The following is an 18,554-nucleotide window of genomic DNA, read 5'->3' as shown; positions in this document are numbered from 1 at the left end:
ATTTGGATGTCGTGGCGACAGATGACGTCAGTGTGTCGTGGGGGCTATTACAAGATAAGCTTGACAAATTAAAGGTGGCTGATTCTGAAATTTATAACTTGATGCTCGAAAAAGACGCAACGGAGGAGGAATTATTAACAGAAATGGAGAGCGTCGAGGTTTACTTGGAGAAATTCGCCAGAGCAAATGGACGATGCCAGAAATTGATGAAAGGTAACGAATCTTCGCCAGATCAACAATCCGTTGTATCAGAGGGGAACCCAACAGGTATTCGTAGATTTAGATTACCAACTATTGCGTTTAAGACCTTTAATGGCGATATAAAAAATTGGTTACCGTTTTGGTCTCAATTTCGAAAAGTGCATGACGATCCTAACATAGATTTGAACGACAAAGTAGAGTATTTGATTCAGGCCACAGTGCCGAATAGTAGAGCTAGAAATTTAGTAGAAAGTTTTCCCGCTACCGGAGAGAACTACGAAAAAATGATCGAGTCCTTGACGTCAAGGTTTGGACGAAAAGATTTGCAAGTCGAGGTGTATATGAGAGAATTATTGAAACTGGTTGTACACAACGCCATCGACGAGAAAAAAATGGAATTATCAATGTTGTATGATCAAATCGAAACGCAACTACGCGCACTGGAGACGTTGGACATAACTTCTGACAAGTGCGCTGCGATGATTTTCCCATTGATAGAGTCATGCGTACCCCAAGATTTATTACGTGTGTGGCAGCGTTCGTCGCATGAAGAATCCACGACTCCCACCCAAGCGGTTACAGGGTTGGAGAAGAGGTTGGCGAGTCTAATGAGTTTTTTGAAGAATGAGGTGGAGAACGATCAACGGACTAGATTGGCGGCCGAAGGTTTTGGGTTGCGCCCCACGGCTCAGGGTAGAATTTCTACAGCTGCGGGATTGATCAACCATGGTGCAGAAAAGTGCGTTTTTTGTGGGAACACACATGAAAGTGCCAACTGTTTCAAAGCACAAAAGCTGACGCTAGAAAAGAAGAAAGAGATTCTTAGCGGAAAAAAGGCTTGTTTTAAGTGTTTAAGAATTGGACATCAATCGCGACAATGCAAAGCCCGTTTGAGATGTCTAGTCTGTAGCCAATCACACGTGATATTGATGTGCCCTGACTTACCAAAGGAAAACCGCGTCATTGAGAAGTCCAAATCGGCGAAAGGTGATAAAGCGCATGACGCGACGGTAAATGAAACGTTGACATGCACCAACAGCACCAATACGCACGTATTTTTGCAAACGCTCCGAGTGAAATTATGCGGCGTTGGTGGTTCACGTAATGTAAGAGCCCTAATCGATACGGGATCACAGAACACTTACATCCTAAAATCGACGGCTTTAGCACTGGGATATCAGTCGAAGAGAAGGGAGAAAATTATCCACTGTTTATTTGGCGGTGCTACCTCGCAGGAGAACCATGAATGCTACGAGGTGACGGCTATGTATAAGAATTATAAATGTTCATTCGAAGCCTTGTCACAATCGGTGATTTGCACGGACATAGCTCCTGTATTCGATGGCCCATGGATGCAAGAATTAGATAGAATGGGTATTCATGTGACTGATAAGTACGACCCAGCTCCCATTGAACTCTTGATAGGATCAGACGTCGCGGGGAGGTTGTATACCGGCAAAAGGCACATTCTTAGCTCGGGATTGGTGGCTGTGGAGACTCTTTATGGATGGACTCTGATGGGCAGAATTCCCCTGAATACCTCGAGAAGTGCCACCATGACCTCAATCTCACTATTTGTTAGAGACGCGTCGATTACTAGATTGTGGCAGCTGGATGTGTTGGGTATCACTGATCCCACAGAGCATAAGTCACGCCAAGAAGTAGTTTCAGCCGCAAGAGATTTCTTTAACGAAACGGTGAAGATAAACGAAGATAGGCGGTATGAAGTTAACTTGCCTTGGTTGGAGGCGCATCCGCCACTGCCTGATAATTACACTGTGGCTAGAAGAAGATTGGACAAATCAGTCCATAAATTGGAAGTTAATGGTCTTTTGGAATCCTATGATAATATATTTCAGGAATGGTTGAACGAGGGGATTATAGAGGAAGTTCTGGAAGATAGCCAAACCAACGTGGCCCATTACCTGCCACACAAGACCGGTGGTGAAGGAAGATAGCGCAACCACGAAAATCCGGCCTGTCTTTGATGCCTCCGCCAAAGAAAAGAACGGACCCTCCTTGAATCAATGTCTCGAAACAGGGCCTAATCTGATTGAACTGATTCCTAACATGCTACACAGGTTTAGGCAAAACAAGATAGGAGTGACCGCAGACATACGTAAGGCGTTCCTGCAAATTGGTGTTGATAAAGGAGATAGGGATTTTCTTCGTTTTCTATGGAGGGGCCCTGGAGATGAAATAAGAACTTATCGACACAAACGAGTGGTATTTAGTGTTAGCAGCAGTCCATTTCTACTGGGAGCTACGCTAGAGCACCATATCTCGAAGTCCTTGGATAGATGCGATAGCGGTAATGTACCTTATTCAAGAGATACCGTGTCGAGATTGTCTAGAAGTTTCTATGTGGATAACTGCATCGCAAGTGTGCAGACCGAACAAATATTAAGGTGTTTCATCGAAGAATCTAGCATGATTATGGAAGAGGCTAGGTTTGACTTGCGAGGGTGGGAGTTTTCTCGGCAGATTTGCTCACCTGATTATAAACATACACCTCTTCTGGGATTAGAATGGGACAAAAGACTGGATACGTTGAAACTTAACACAGATTTTTTGAAGGACCTGGAGAAACTATTACAGGAACCTATTACCAAACGTGTGATGCTGTCCTTGGCCCAGAGAGTATTTGACCCGATCGGCTTTACCTGTCCAGCCACATTACTTCCAAAACTAATGCTACAAAAAACCTAGGAGAAGAAGATTGGTTGGGATGTTAGTGTGGACTTAGAGATAGAGGAAACTTTTCGCAATTGGGTGAAGGAGCTGAGTGACTTGAGAACAATTGAAATACCTAGATGGGTACGTTCCGGCCCCGGTGAGGCAGAACAGCTGAGTGTTCATACATTCTGCGATGCTAGTCAGAATGCCTATGCTGCAGTGATTTTCCTGAGAGGTATTTATGACGGCAAGGTTTTCATACGTCTGTTAGCAGCGAAGAGCCGGATATCGCCCTTAAAGAAAATAACCATACCTCGTTTGGAACTTTTGGCAGCCGTTGTCGGCGCTAGACTGTATGGATCAGTTAGGGATGGCTTAGCAGTGGAGGCAGACAGTTACTTTTGGAGCGATTCTACCACTGTGATATCCTGGATACATCGTAATGAAGATTGGGGAACTTTTGTCCATAACAGAGTGGCAGTGATTCGAAGTACAACACCCAGCGACAAGTGGCGCTTTGTGCCGGGAATTTTAAACCCCGCAGATCTACCGTCCCGAGGTTGTGGTGTTAAATTTTTGCTACACTCTAGATGGTGGGAGGGACCGCGTTGGTTGTACGGGGACCCAAAATCATGGCCCGAACACGAGGGCATGCAGTACGACGAACTTGAGATAAATAGAGAGAAAAAGAAGAAGATTACGTCGTCCTTGCTTAACACTGGTGATGAGGATGAATTGCACTTAACCTATTTTTCCAAGTATCTGAAAACACGGCGCATGATTGCTTGGATACTTCGGTTCATATTCAATACTCGAAACCGAAGAAGAAATTGGAAAAACCGAGACATTTGTGGTGAAGCGGGTGCAGCGAGATTCATTGGACGAGAATGACAAACGTTGGAGAAACCTTCAATCCTTTAGAGATGAAAATGGCGTAATCCGAGTTAAATCGAGAGTGTTAAGAAGAAATGATGCAGAGCATTTTCGCCTACCAATACTGTTGCCCGCTAACCATCCGGTCGTGACCAATCTCATTTTTGATGCGCATGTGAGAGCGTGTCATGTTGGCACGCAGGGACTTATGAGCATACTTCGTAACAACTACTGGATCCTAGGAAGACGTCGGCCGGTACGATCCGCGATCGCGAAGTGCGTGGTTTGTAAGCGACATAACAGAAAACCTTTTGTAACGGATAACGCGCCGCTTCCGTTGGATCGAGTGCGAGATGCTGGAGTTTTTGAGGTTGTAGGTATAAACTTTGCGGGCCGTTGTTTTTAAAGACTGGGGAGAAAGCGTGGATCTGTCTTTTTACGTGCGCGATATACCGGGCAGTGCATTTGGAACTTTGTACATCATTGACTGTCGCTGGTTTCGTGCAAGCGTTGCGTCGGTTTATCGCGGGGCGGGGTCGACCGCGCACTATTTACACAGACAATGGTACCAACTTTGTTGGAACAGAAAACGCGTTTCAGAAAATAGACTGGCAGAAAATCACAGAGCACAGTAGTGCGGAACGTATCACATGGCGTTTCAATCCACCATCAGCACCATGGTGGGGCGGATTCTGGGAGCGACTGATAGGAGTACTAAAGCAGCTGCTGCGTAAGGTTCTGGGACGTGCCTGCTTGAATTATGAAAAATTGTTAACCGTCTTGTGCGATTGCGAATCGGTTGTTAACTCGAGGCCTCTCACTTACATGTCTAACGATGCGGGGGAGCTGTTGCACTTGACGCCAAACACCTTTCTACGAGAGCAAGTGTATAGCGGTGTTCCTGATTGTGATGAGGTGGACAGCCAATTGCTTTGTCGAAAAGTCGCCTACCAACGAAAGTTGAGAGAAGATCTGCGCCGCAGGTTTCGTGATGAATATCTGGGCCAGTTACGCCTATTACAGAAGAAGCGCTACAGCCGTCCGATAAGAGTTGGAGAGTTAGTACTTATTGGCAACGACAACGACAAGCGATTGGATTGGCCTTTGGGTCGAGTCACTGAATTGTTGCCTGGACCAGATGGACAAATTCGTTTAATAAGAGTGACTACCGCCAGGGGACAGCTGCTTCGGCCTGTACAGCGCATCTACCCTTTGGAGTGTACAAGCACGACAGACGATGCAACGATCGAGAGTGCTGATCAAGTGGACAACATCAGCGAGACTTCATCGGAGACGAGAAACATCAAAGGTGACGATGGGGAAGAACTGGTGTGCAAGACTGTGCGGGAGTGTGTAAAAGCAGAGAACCCGCAACGAAAGTTGTTGTTACGCGTAGTGGTCGCCTGACGAAAATCCCAAAAAGATTACAAGACTGAAGTAGTTTAAGTTATAGTTTTAATTTCGAATGTTGTTTTGTGAGACACATGACCTATGTTACTTGAATGTGTCTCAGGTGGGAAAATGTTGAGAATTCGTATTTATTTAGTTGTCAATTGGGTTGCCTACCGAGTAGGGGCGTCAGCGCTTATTGTTAGGTGGGGACCTGTGAAGAATAGTACGTTACATTTAGTAGCTTTTAGAACTCCGTCGTATCGCGTTCGCTCGGCTCATGTATGGCGTATGGCTCATGTATTGAGTTCGAGTGGTTATAATAACACGTGCTTTGTTGAAATAAACGTTGATCAATGACTGTAAGCGTTTTGTTTCCGAACCATCGTGGAATGTAAGACCGGTGGTCTTATGATTCGCGACACGTACAGTTGGCACTAGAAAGTACATAAGACTTTATTGCTTTCACCTCTCAGTCTATTAGGACCTAAAGTACATGTAACATGTAAAAAAAAATTTCGAAAATTTGATTTTCGTTCACATTTTACATAAACACTGACGAAACTTTCTTGGCAAGCACTGGGTGGTTCACAAGATTCAAATCTCGAACAAATATCCGTAGCACTAAACTAAGCGGCGAAACAGCGAGCGCTGATGTAGCAGCAACAGAACCCCGGCGTAAAACGACATTTACCTGTACTTATTAAATGGATCAGCAATCTCTTGGGTAACACGAAAACAAAAAACCGTGACACTAAGTTCAACAGAAGCCGAGTTTATGGATTGTAGGACTGTTGAAAGAGTTATGTGCAGTGGACTTAAAAGTTCAGTGTTATGAAGATAATCAATCATGCATAAAACTATGTGAAAAACCAGATCACAAAAGACTGAAACATGTAGATGTAAAATATAATTTTGTTTAATCTTTGGTGATTGGACAAAAGCTGGTACTATCTTGTATAAGTTCGAATAATCAGGTAGCTGATGCGCTTACAAAGCCTGTAACACCAAACAAGATACAAATGTTTTGTAACAAAATAAATTTGGTATGTTCTGATCAACCATGTAACAATTGAGGAGGGGTGTAGGTTTTAAATATTAGTTTAAATATTGGTTCTGGTATGCAAAAAAACATTTTTAGACATATTCGCTATATACGGAAAAAAAATTCAAAATGTAGTAAATCAAAAAAAGCGTGGAAATATAAGGTACGTCGATAATAGAATCGCCCATGTAAAAAAGACTACCTACATCAATGCCGATCGTATTTCAATAAGAAACCATATTAATTGCTTCCCAAGAGATGAAAGTCACTATGGCAGAACTAAATCAGCAAAAGAATATCTTAGTCCAGAACTAAACGTTATTAGGCTATATAAAACATACAAACAGAAATACCCTGAGGCAAAAATTAGTTACAAATATTGCATGAATGTTTACAAAGCTAATTTTCCTAACTTATCGTTCCATGCCCCACGAACCGATACTTGTAGAGAATGCGACTCTTTGAATTGTCAAGTGAAAGCTAATTATAACGAAAACAGATCAGCAATAACAAAACTAAAGTTGCATCACATGAAATATAAAGCTGCAATACGACGTATGTCACAAGACATAAAAAACTGTGTAGATCCATTATGCGAATACTCTGTAATATCAATCGACATGCAGCAAATGATGTTTGTGCCAGCTTTAACGCACAGTGATATGTTTGATAAGAGACAGTTATTTTGCTATAATTTTGGCTGTCATGTTAGCGATTCCAATAAAGCATACATGTGAATGTGACCGCGGCGACGATGAAATTGTATCATGTTTCCTTTATCTATTCAATAACATTGAAATCGTATACAAAAAAAAAATAATTATTTGGTCAGATAACTGGGTAGCACAAAATAAGATCCGCATCATGATTTTCTTAATGTTATATCTGGTCGCCCAGGGGATTTTTGGGGAGGTAATACATTATAGGATTATACATTATATATTACATTATATATTAGGAAACTTCTTCGACTTTCATAAAGCTGCAGATAGTATTATCAATACTTCTCAACTTAAAATTTCCAGGGCATCCGGAATAAGAGTTACACAGTTAAATGTAGGTTGCGTGGAAGTGAAAACGTGTTATGGAGGCATGGAAAACTGGCAAAGCCTATGTATATTTAAAAATGGTAAAATACTGGAGGATATAAAACGAGTGATATTAACAGCAAAAGAGAAGAAACATACAATAAACCAAGATAAACTGACGCACCTTGAAGGAATGATTCCGTTCCTTCAAAAAAGAAGAGCATCAAAGGTTTTACCGCAATTTAATTAACACTAATAGCATATAGTTATATCCCTTATATCCATCTGTTATATCCCAGACGTTTTCACTCTTCAAATGTTTTTAAATACGCATAGTTTGCAAGTGGGCAGCAGGTATGTAGAGGAGCAACCAGATCATTTTAAAAATCCCATGGAGGTTTAGAAGCTAACGTATGATATCTGTGGAGATGTAGCAGTCATAACATGCTCCATCATTTGTAATTATACAAACTTTCACCTTTGTTGCTTGTAGAGTGGCTGAATAATACGGTTTAAAAAAACACATTAATAACTGCTGAAAGAAAATGAAAATAACTAGAAAACGAAAAGCTTTAGGTATCAACAATCTATATCAAAGTCAGCCTATTTTTGCATAAACAATATTAATGTGTAATAAATACCATAACATTCCATTTAAAATAACAATTTTTTGTCTAATCCGGTGAACCGGAAGTGGGAAGAAAATATTTTAGATATAAAGATCAGGATGACCTTTTCGTTTAAACAAAATTTCAGAAACTTAGATGTAATGAAACCAAAAAAAAGTGGGATTCTAAAAGTATTAATTCTATTACTTACATTTGTTAATAATTCCTTAGGTAATTCAACATCGCTATTATAATTCCAAACAGGATTTTTACTTTTCTGAACAACATTAGTCATTTTTATATCACCATTGACAGTTTCAAAAGTAACGTAACAACTCGGCAAAATCTCTTCATACTTTCCACTTTTTCCTCTCGACTTTTTAGTTTTACTTTTCTTACGAAATGGAAGATGTAACGCATTTTCTATGAAAATATGAGCTTTAAATGTGGTAGATTTTTCTTCTATTGCATTAAGACCCAACGTTTCTGTTAAGGATTTCTCAGTCAATTTTAAAGGCGAATCTTGAGTGATATTTGGAGATGCTTTAAGAGAACTTGTTGCAGTTTCTGTGTTAGTACAATTTTCCTTAAAAGTTTTGTTATTCATTGTCATTAACGTTTGTAGAAATGAAGCGATTGCTGTATAATTTTCGGATTCTTTAACTTCCACTTTATCGTTATTATCCTCTAATTTTGATGAGTCCATTTTAGTGATTTCGTTTATTACAATGTCAGATTGAATTCCGATATCTTTACTTTTAGACTTAATCGGATTTGGTTTTTTATTAATTCTCAATGATGTGTTACGATTTTTATTTACTTTTTTATTTACTCCAGGTAAAACTTTGTTGTTTTCATTATCATTTTTAAAGTTTCGCGTAGTTTTCACCCGAATGGTATCATTTATAAAACCTCTTTCCTTTTTTAAATTTAGAATTTGATCTTCCGTTCCAAGAGCCACTAATATTTGTGCTTCGCCAAAAACGTCTCCGTTTAAAGGATCGTAAATTGATTCCCACCAATCACAACCTATAACTGGCAACTTATTTTTTTTTTATTTTACGTTAGAATTTTGTATGAGTAAAAACCAAAATTTGAAAAACTTACTTTGTTTCGTTCTAAGTATTTTGTGATAATTGGGTTTCTATATGAAACGTAAAATTGGTGTAGATTAATATTAGCAATTCCAATATTTTTGTTTGTTTCTGATTTAATCCAAAACTCGAAGATCATAAAATTGCTGCGCAGCGTGTTTAAAAATGATTCATCGATGAGAAACGGTAGAGACTAAAAAAAAATTATTAAATGAAAAAAAAAAAAGAATTGTGATATTATTTATTAGAGTTCAAGAACAAATTTTTGGCTATATTGATGCATTTAATTCAATTACAGTAATGTTCACTTATAATGAATCCGTTTATAGTGAACCATTGCAGGTGGCAACAAATGAATTCCATAAGCTAGGTGTTAATTTTTTCCGGGTATAATGAATACGGCTAGAATCAACTTCCGCTTATAATTGACCATATTGAAATGCAATAAAAGCTTAAACTTACCGCTTATAGTGTACTTTTGCAGAGTGGAAAGAAACAAAGTAAATTGTGCAGGGAGTTCTGCTTAAGGGGGGAAGTACATTTAGACGAGCTAAAATAAGTGTATTTTCAAGTTTTTTTTGCATGAAGTTAAAATTAGTTTCAAACCTTTTTGATACCCACTACTATTTAGTGATGCTTTGGTACTATAAAAATATGTATTCACATATTATAAAACTTTTATAGGCGAACGGCAAATAGTGATCAGATAGGGAAACGTTACGGAGTGAGCGGTTCCGTTATAAACATTCTAGCATTTGCTAGAGTGGTTAGAATTACTTACGAATGCATTTAAATTGTTCCCAACATTCATATCTTCTATGTGAACCAAAAAAAAAGTTAAAAAAAACTAAGCATTTAAAAAATACAGGTGTTTTAATATAATGTTAAAACTTTTTAGGAAAATATTGATATAGGTACAAATTAATAAAAAAGTAATTTTTTAAAATAACTTATGTATACTTAGAGGTTCAAATAGAAGGCGATATTACTATTTATATGTATAACAAATTTAATGAAAATCGGTCAAGTAGTATATTATTTATCGTGCTTATAAGGTGTAAAACATTGATTTGAGAAAAAACCCGTTAAAGTTTCAAGTCGTAAAATTTTTACAATTTTTTTTCAATCACAAATAACTTGTTGGCTAGTCTGCAATACCCGGACCATACAACAGACCTTCAGCTTCTTCATAAAATTCACTTTCGATCGCCAACCGGTCATTTTGTGCTTTTCGAGCTTCTTTAAACACAGATTCGTTACGTCGATCCTGCCGAGTAATTCGATGTTCGTCCATTTGTTCAGCGTATATTTTGGCTTGCCTCCCAATAATTAGATTTAATTTACTCATTATTTACAATATGCTACTGTGTCCTTCATTAAATAATGTACAATATATGTACTAATTTCCACTATTTTTAAGGCAGAATTCAGGTTCAGAATTCAGGTGCTTTGGAGCCAAGCGCTAAATAGTAGAGTTGAAACTTTTATTGACATTTTGAGTGTGGCCCCCCAAACATCTTATTAATAAATTTTCTCTGGATAAATCTTCATAAATTGAATATATGTGTTTCTGAATATCTGGATGCAATGGCGCTGGATGCTTCATCAAGGAATCCGACCCATTTGATGCACATGTGGTAATAAGTAGCCATTATCGCTTTTTTCATGTTCTCTGCACTGATATTTCTATGGATAGCAAGACCATAGTATGTCGTAAGTTTTCTGATTAGAGTATCTGTCAATTTTCCTTTTCCGCCAAGTTTGTAGGTTTTTTTTTATGTTTCGTAGTTGGGAGCCCATCCTCTTTTCAACATGTCCAATACATTCATTTTTAATTACTGGAAAATCGTCACCATATGGATTTTGTTCTAAATTTGCTTTGAACGTTTTGGAATCTCCGTCTCCTATATAGTTGCCGTATTTTACACCAAACTTTTCTTCGGATCTCAAAAACATCTCTACAATTGCATCGACTTCCATTTTACCGGCAGACCCTTCGTGAGTTTTCATGCAATTTTCTTTATGTTCTTCATACCAGTCAATATATTCTTCTGTATTTTCTTTATTTTTATAAAATGTACAGGCTTGACAATAACTGCTTTTTACAGCTACATCGATAACTTTACCAGAATAGTACCCAATAAGCGATATTACGCCGTATAATGATTTGAATCCGCGCTTTTTCCAAGAACCATCACCAGATACTTTTAAATTCAAGATTGACCTTTCTTGACTTTCGTTTGTTTCTTTTCTTCTTCAACAGCTTTTCCGCTGAAATATTCGAACACCGATTTGGTGGCTGAATAATGGTGATGTTTAACAATATTATTGTATGCACTATTACTCAAACCGTCGCATATATCCATAAAATTGCAAAATAAATTTATTCCTTGCCTCCCAATGCCCAGCAGACGCATAACAAAAACAATTCTACGATTTACTTCATAACCAGTTTGAATTAACGGTCCAGAATTTATGTCTCTTCGGCCACAACGACAAAGCAAAACGAGCTTGAACCCAAGACCTCTCATTCCATCTACCTCAAATTGTATGGTATCTTTACATATGCAACAAATAACAACATTAGCCAAAGCACTGAACACGGTAAAAAACTCTATCAAACGATACGAATTTTGACTATTCGGTGCAATATGTTCAGTTCTTCCAGTGGACAGTTTTTTTGCACTTGCACTCTGTCCTGCAACTTCTTCTTCTTCTTTTTTAGTGTGCTGATTCCCGTGAAAATGGCGTTTTCGCGCCCTAGACGCATTACTACATTTCGGATAGGAAGACATTTTGAATATTAAGAGTTATATCTCACATTCAAGACTAAAGAAACTCAAATTTGGTGTTTTGAATTTATACTATCAGCATAATATCCGATTTAGTGGGAGGGATGAAAATAAATACAATAATAATAGATTTTTCCCAGCGATAATTATTGCCAGTACTATTTCTCAGGGTCGTAAAAACCATGAGAAATATCGGAAACTATACGACAATTTAAAAGAACATCGATTTCTATAACCATCATAAATAAAAGTCGACCAGACAAGAACAGGATCGAATTTAAATTCGTTGAAACTAAAATTATTTTAAACCTATTATTTCTCTACAATTTGCAATAAAGGTGTGTACCTTAATGCGGCCCTTAGTGAATAATCCCGTTTTTGTCCGTTTTATTCCCACAGAAGTAAAGAGACGGTGTTATAAAAACCGGGAAGACTTGTAGATTGTTATCTATAACATACTTGTTAAAGGTTTAAAACTTCTACAATTGAAATCATTTGAAATTAAAACTTCATAGAATCAAGAGCTTAAACAAGATATTGCTATAAAAATAATCGACGCGTGAGTCACATAGTTTATATGTATGATATTTACGAAGAACGCGCACCGGGAAAATACGCTGTTTTAACGGAAGTACTTAGAATTTCGCTTTAAATTTTTGCTATCACATTCTTAAGATGTTCAGGCAACTTTTTATGGGAAAAAAAATTTTTTGAGTTTTTTGACGGTTCTAAATGAATTTCCCCCCTTAAATCGACTGTGTGTGCGCAGCCGAAAGAATTCGAAAATCAAATCGTGATGAATTGGGCCGAGGATTGCTTAAGTGGTTTTGTCAAATAAGGGCACATAATTTTCACAATGGGGCCGTTACATTTTTTTTTATTGGCTTATTTGATAGTTTAGCAAAATTGAAGACTTCTAATTTTTTATTTTTAAACTACAAAAAAAAAAAATGAAAATTTGAAAAAACTTTGGAGTCGTCACCGTCGTTTCGCAAGCGGTTGGTTGAAATAAATATCAATAAAAGGTGCATGAGCGAGATGCCACGAGAATCTTATGTGCTAGAAGGAGAGATCCGAACGATGCACGTTTGTGTCTTCTTGATCTTAAGATAAAACTTCGTAAACGTCACCAAAGCTTTTATAGAGGGGATTTTGAATTTGAATATTAATTATTGCAGAAATTAAACAATTTTAGAATCTGAAAATACTACCAATCCTTCTATTTTTACATAGTTTATATCGATTTTTTGAAAGACGTCTTTCTATTCGATTGAAGTGTGCCTTGGTGGCTCCAATTCCTGAGACTACTAATCCTAGGGAGTTGAGCGACTTGAGGCCAATTAGTATTTTGCCCTTACTCTCCAAGGTCTGTGAGAGAGTCCCAGCGGAGAGACTTCGGCGTCACCTCGATGATTTTGGAATTTTGCCCAGTTGTCAGTCTGGGTTCCGTGAGGGTTTTAGTAACTCTACTGCATTGCTGGGGGTTACAGATGAGGTTCTGAGAGCAATTGATAACAAACGGGTGTTGATCTTGGTACTGTTGGATTTTTCTAAGGCGTTTGATCGAATTCACCATGACACTGTTAGCTACGCTTCATTACGTTGGTTTATCTTTGGACTCAATTCATTTTATACAAAGTTATTTGTCTAATCGAAAGCAGATTGTAGCGTTTAATGGTGGGAGATCCAACCCCGCAGAAATTTTATCCGGTGTCCCTCAGGGCTCTATTTTGGGGCCTCTGCTGTATCTGATTTCTACTATTAGCTTTACTAATGTTTTAAATCATTGTACGCCATACATATGTAGGACTGCTGGGGAAATAAATAAAAAAAAACACGCACTCAGTAACTATAATTATAATGTTATTAAAAAAGAATAAAAACAAAACAAAACCAGGTAATGTCTTTTGTAACTATGAACTTGTTTTATGCATTTCAACAGTTATGGTCTCTGATATTACTTATATATCGATTCACAAACGTGTTTTCTGTTAAGCGCGCTCGTCTTCTTCTCTTAGCTGCGACCGACTGACTCACAGGCCTATCTCTCGTCCACTCCTTAACCGACGACAGCCGACACTTCCCGATTCCATTCCCACACATATATGTGGATGATACTCAGCTTCTTTATTCTTTTAACATGTGCGATTTTGAGACTGCTGAAGCCAATATAAATCATGATACCTCAATCATGAATACCTCAAAATCTTCAGTTATGGTCGCTGGTAATGAGCTCGGTTTTGAGAGTGATGCCAGGAATCTGGGGATCATTATTGATGAACGTCTTCGCTTTGATGGGCATGTCAAGTCCCTTCTACGGAGAGCCTATTCCATTTTCCTCGTTGAACTCCTTAATGCTGAGAAGATTAAGGAGTTGAAAGAGGATTAATCTTCTCAGTCTCCCTTTCCTTCAGCTCCCTCTTCTTTTTGTTGCATTCTTCTTTGTATTTTCTCCTGTCCTCTCTGCCACTGTCTCAATTTTCTTCTAGCTTCTCTCTTTGCCTCTCTGCATTCCCTATCCCACCATTCGTTTCTTCCCAGTCTAATCCCCCGTCGCCCACTCTCTTTCTTCAACGTCGCCTTCCTTACCACCTCAATTAGTTCATTCAACCCGTCGGGCCCCTCCACCTTCTGACCCCAGCTTGCCAACTTTCCCCTATAATGTTCTATCCCCTCTTTCGACCAATCTACCCTAATGTATTTTCCACCATGTTCCATTATCTTTCTGTCCCTTCTTCCCCTCGATCCCTTTATGCACACTTCTAGAGGTTGGTGATCCGACTCTACCAACGCCCCAACCCTAAATGTTTCTATCCTCTCCCACATTCCTTGGTCCACTACCACATAGTCTATCACGGACGCCACCCTTGCACCCGTATAGGTACATTCCCCTTCATCTCGTTCCTCCATATTCTCATTCAGTATCTCCCATCCCCCTCCTCTACCCACCTCAGCATCTCCCTTCCTTCTCTATTCAGAACCTTATCCTTGGACCGTCGCCCCTCTCCCTCGTCTCCCATCTCCCCTCTTCAAGCATTAAAGTCCCCTCCCATAATTAGGTATCCTTGTTGTAGTAAAGTGGACCTTATTCATAAACAACGAGAAGACCCAAGGCCAGATTGGTCAAACAAGCTTTAAAAATGTTAGATACGTCATATGTATCAATGTATCTATGATACGTCAGTGTATCTGTCAATAAGTGATTTTTTATAATATGGGACTTTTCCAGTATTTTAATATTTGTGTATTATCTTTGATTAATGTTACATTTCGAGATTCAAATGAGGGGTGCATGCGTATCGCACGACAATTGCATAGTCAAAGATTCTCTCGCCTCCACGAAGCCTCAAGAGGTGGTAAACTCTGCAAATCTGAGCAACTCTGCTAGAGATGCGGTAGCCCGTATGGAAAGCAAGGGAAGGGCGAACGAGAGCAGGAGAAATGGTCTTTCAAAAAGGGGCTTGGGTGGGAGGTTAACTATCTTTCCGGGAACCATACTCTACTCTATAGTCCAACGGAAGAGGCATTGGACACAAGTTTCATTGTGAATAAAAAGATTAAGCATCTAAACATAGATTTTCATGCCTATAATATGCACTGGTCAGGGAAGTAATCAAGCAAGGAATCTAGGAATTATAGTACCGATACATAAAAAAGGCGATTATCTCCAATATGCTAATTACAGAACCACCCCGCTCTTGAACTCTGCATATACATTACTATCGCACATTATATGCATGTGAAAGAATAAAGCCATACGCGGAAAGGGTGGTAGGCGGGTGCAGTTTTGCAGTCAAAAATCCACCTACTGACAACATATTCGTTCTTAGACAAGTACTGCCTCCGAGAATAATACCAATGCAGAGATTAAAAGAAGGATACATACTTATGATCAAGTGTCAACTGTATAGGACTCTAATGCGACCGGACCTGGTGTATGGCTTTGAGACGTGGGTCTCGTCACAAAGGAACGAAAGTCTACTGGGCACATTTGTGAGGAAAATACTGGGCCATATACAGGATGTCCCGCAACGATTGTACAATACTGCATCAGCGTATTCTTTGATCGAAAATAAACGAAAAAAGCCTAATAAACATAGGACCGAAAATGGACCATTTTCGAGATATTCAAAGATTTAGTTTCATAAGTTTATATTATTAACATCATGAATTTAAATTTGTTTTTATAATAATTAAGTCGTTACTATGATTACGATAAGTTGTCTAATAAAAAAAAATAATAATACTTCACGAAATTATTATTTTACTATTTAATTTAATAAACCTATTAAGTATGGGAGCAGTTGCTTTATCCTTATCATTATAACACCGTTCAAGCTCTAACAGAAAATGATGGCGAAAAAAGAGATTTTTTGTAGGTGGGCCATACAGGAAGAGGTAGTAAACGTCGATTTTCCCATAAACATTGTATTTACGTTTGGAGTGATGAAAATCCCCATGCAATACTAGAAACTCATCATCAGTGGGATTCGATGTTAATGTATGGGCTGGAGTTATAGGTGATCAGTTATTAGTTACATAAATTTTTTACAAAATGACCTTACAGAGGCATTTGATGAATTACCTCAACAAATTCTAGAAGATTGCTACTTTATGCACGATGGAGCACCAGCACATTATGCACGCGCTACTCGAGCATCGAAAATAGTCCATTTTCGGACCTATGTTTATTAGACATTTTTTATGTCTATTTTCGATCAGAAAATACGCTGATACAGTATTGTACAATCGTTGCGGGATACCCTGTATACAGGGGAGTACTGGAAAATGGAGATGGCGCAGAAGATATAACTTCGAGCTCTACTCATCATATAAAGAGCCTGATGCTGCCTTTATAAAGATGCCTGCGCGGATGTATTGCACCTGTAATCAACCTCACTGAACGACTTCCTACTACTTATAACTTTAAACGAGCTGCTTTTAATGATATCAGTGATTACCTTAATGATATTAATTGGGAAACCGTATTTGCAGATGTAAATGTCAACACTGCTACGAACATTTTCTATAATCATTTGTCTTTAGCCATTAAAAAATTTGTACCACACAAATGATATCCTGTGAATGGTTACCCGGCTTGGTTCTCTAAGAGCACAATAAAAGTAATAAAGGAAAAGTATAAAGCCCATAAAAAGTGGAAGCGTTGTGGAAATCAGTTGGACTATTTAACGTTTCGTCTTCTGCGCGGACGCTCTAAATATCTGATTGATCAGGATTATAAGGCGTATATTAAACGTGTGCAGGATGGTGTTGCATTGGACACAAAACACTTATGGGCATATCTCAAACGTAGAAGAGGCGGTAAGGGTATCCCATCAACTGTAATTCTGGATGGGGTTGAGGCATCGAGCGGCGATGCCATCTGTTCGTTATTTGCGAATTATTTTAGTGCAGTTTTCGCAGCACCGTCTGCTCCCCTTTATGATGCGGTGGGGACGGTTAATTCTCCGCGCGTACTCATTCATGACTTTGGTCTCATTGAAGTGGAGGGAGCATTGCGTCAAATAGCTTTGAATAAGGGTCCTAGTGCTGACGGTATACCTGCTATACTGGTAAGACACTGTGCTCAGGCAATATCAGCTCCTTTACAGGTGATATATAATAAATCCATTATGCTGGGAGTGTTTCCGGATGCGTGGAAGCGAGCCAACGTTGCACCCATTTTTAAATCAGGTGATCGACACTTCGTTGTCAATTATCGTCCAATATCTATATTACCCATACTTGGAAAGGTCTTTGAGAAGTTGGTGTACGCCAATGTATTTTTTCAAATTCGTGGAAGTATTAATACTAATCAGCACGGTTTTTTTCCGGGCGTTCAGTCGAAACTAATCTTTTAGAATATACCGATTTTCTATTTGCGTCGCTCGATGAAAATGTTCAAGTGGACGCAGTGTACACCGATTTTGGTAAGGCCTTCGACAAAGTTGATCACTCTCTGTTGGTAAGTAAATTGCAACTTTTTGGTATTTCTGGCAATTTGTTGCGTTGGTTTGGTTCATACGTGTCCGATCGCTCTCAGTCTGTACATATTGGTGGCTATAAGTCACGCTTAATTCACACTACATCCGGAGTGCCGCAAGGCAGTCATCTCGGTCCTTTACTGTTTTTAATTTACATAAACGACATTTTTAATAATATTCTTAATTCGCGTTGCCTGATGTACGCTGACGACTTAAAAATTTACCTTTCTATTCGAAACATCGACGATTGTGTTAAATTACAGGCAGATCTTGATAGGATTTGCAATTTCTGTACAAGTAATCAATTACACTTAAACTTTTCTAAGTGTCACACCATCACATTCACCAGGAAAAAGAATTACATAAAATATGATTACATCCTTAACTATGATAAGTAAGTTGCGTCGAGTTACATCTACAGTTGATCTTGGTGTAACACTAGATCAAAAACTACGTTTCGATGTTCATGTAGATGGTGTGGTTGCTCGATCATACAGAATGCTGGGGTTTATAAAGCGATCTTCCGAGGATTTCACAAACCACAACGCAATTATAAGTATGTACAATGCATATGTCAACAGCATCTTAAACTTTGGTAGCGTAATCTGGAATCCTCAATATTCCGTATATATCACTAGGTTAGAAGGAATCCAGAAACGACTGATTAAATATTTGTGTTATAAAACCCAACAAGTGTACAGTAACTATGCGTCTGGTTGTGAAATGTTCGGATTGCTAACGCTCTCCCAGCGACGAGCATATAATGAAGTTTTATTTTTGTACAAGCTTGTCAATGGTCATACTGATTCCCCATCGCTAATGGCGAGAATTGATTTTCATGTTCCTCCTCGTCAGTTACGGTAC

At 38.7% G+C, this 18,554-nt stretch overlaps 2 protein-coding genes across 2 annotated transcripts in view; one reads left to right on the top strand and one right to left on the bottom strand.

Annotated features, from left to right (window-relative positions):
• Nucleotides 1-18,554, top strand: part of LOC111421684 (nucleolin-like) — a 376,547-nt gene that overhangs the window by 76,666 nt on the left and 281,327 nt on the right. The window lies entirely within an intron of this gene.
• The window catches only part of LOC111418149 (uncharacterized), a 39,591-nt gene that overhangs the window by 15,965 nt on the left and 5,072 nt on the right, over nucleotides 1-18,554 (bottom strand). Inside the window, exons 3-4 of the mRNA XM_023050611.2 lie at nucleotides 8,928-9,107; nucleotides 8,032-8,862 (exon numbers count right to left, since the gene is read on the bottom strand). Of these exons, the coding sequence (XP_022906379.2) occupies nucleotides 8,032-8,862; nucleotides 8,928-9,107 (1,011 nt within the window). The remainder of the gene's footprint in view (nucleotides 1-8,031; nucleotides 8,863-8,927; nucleotides 9,108-18,554) is intronic.

This window comes from Onthophagus taurus, chromosome 11 (assembly GCF_036711975.1).
Source record: "Onthophagus taurus isolate NC chromosome 11, IU_Otau_3.0, whole genome shotgun sequence".
NCBI lineage: Eukaryota > Metazoa > Arthropoda > Insecta > Coleoptera > Scarabaeidae > Onthophagus > Onthophagus taurus.
The sequence above is the reverse complement of the archived record's forward strand: the minus strand, read 5'-3'. Positions and strand labels throughout refer to the sequence as shown.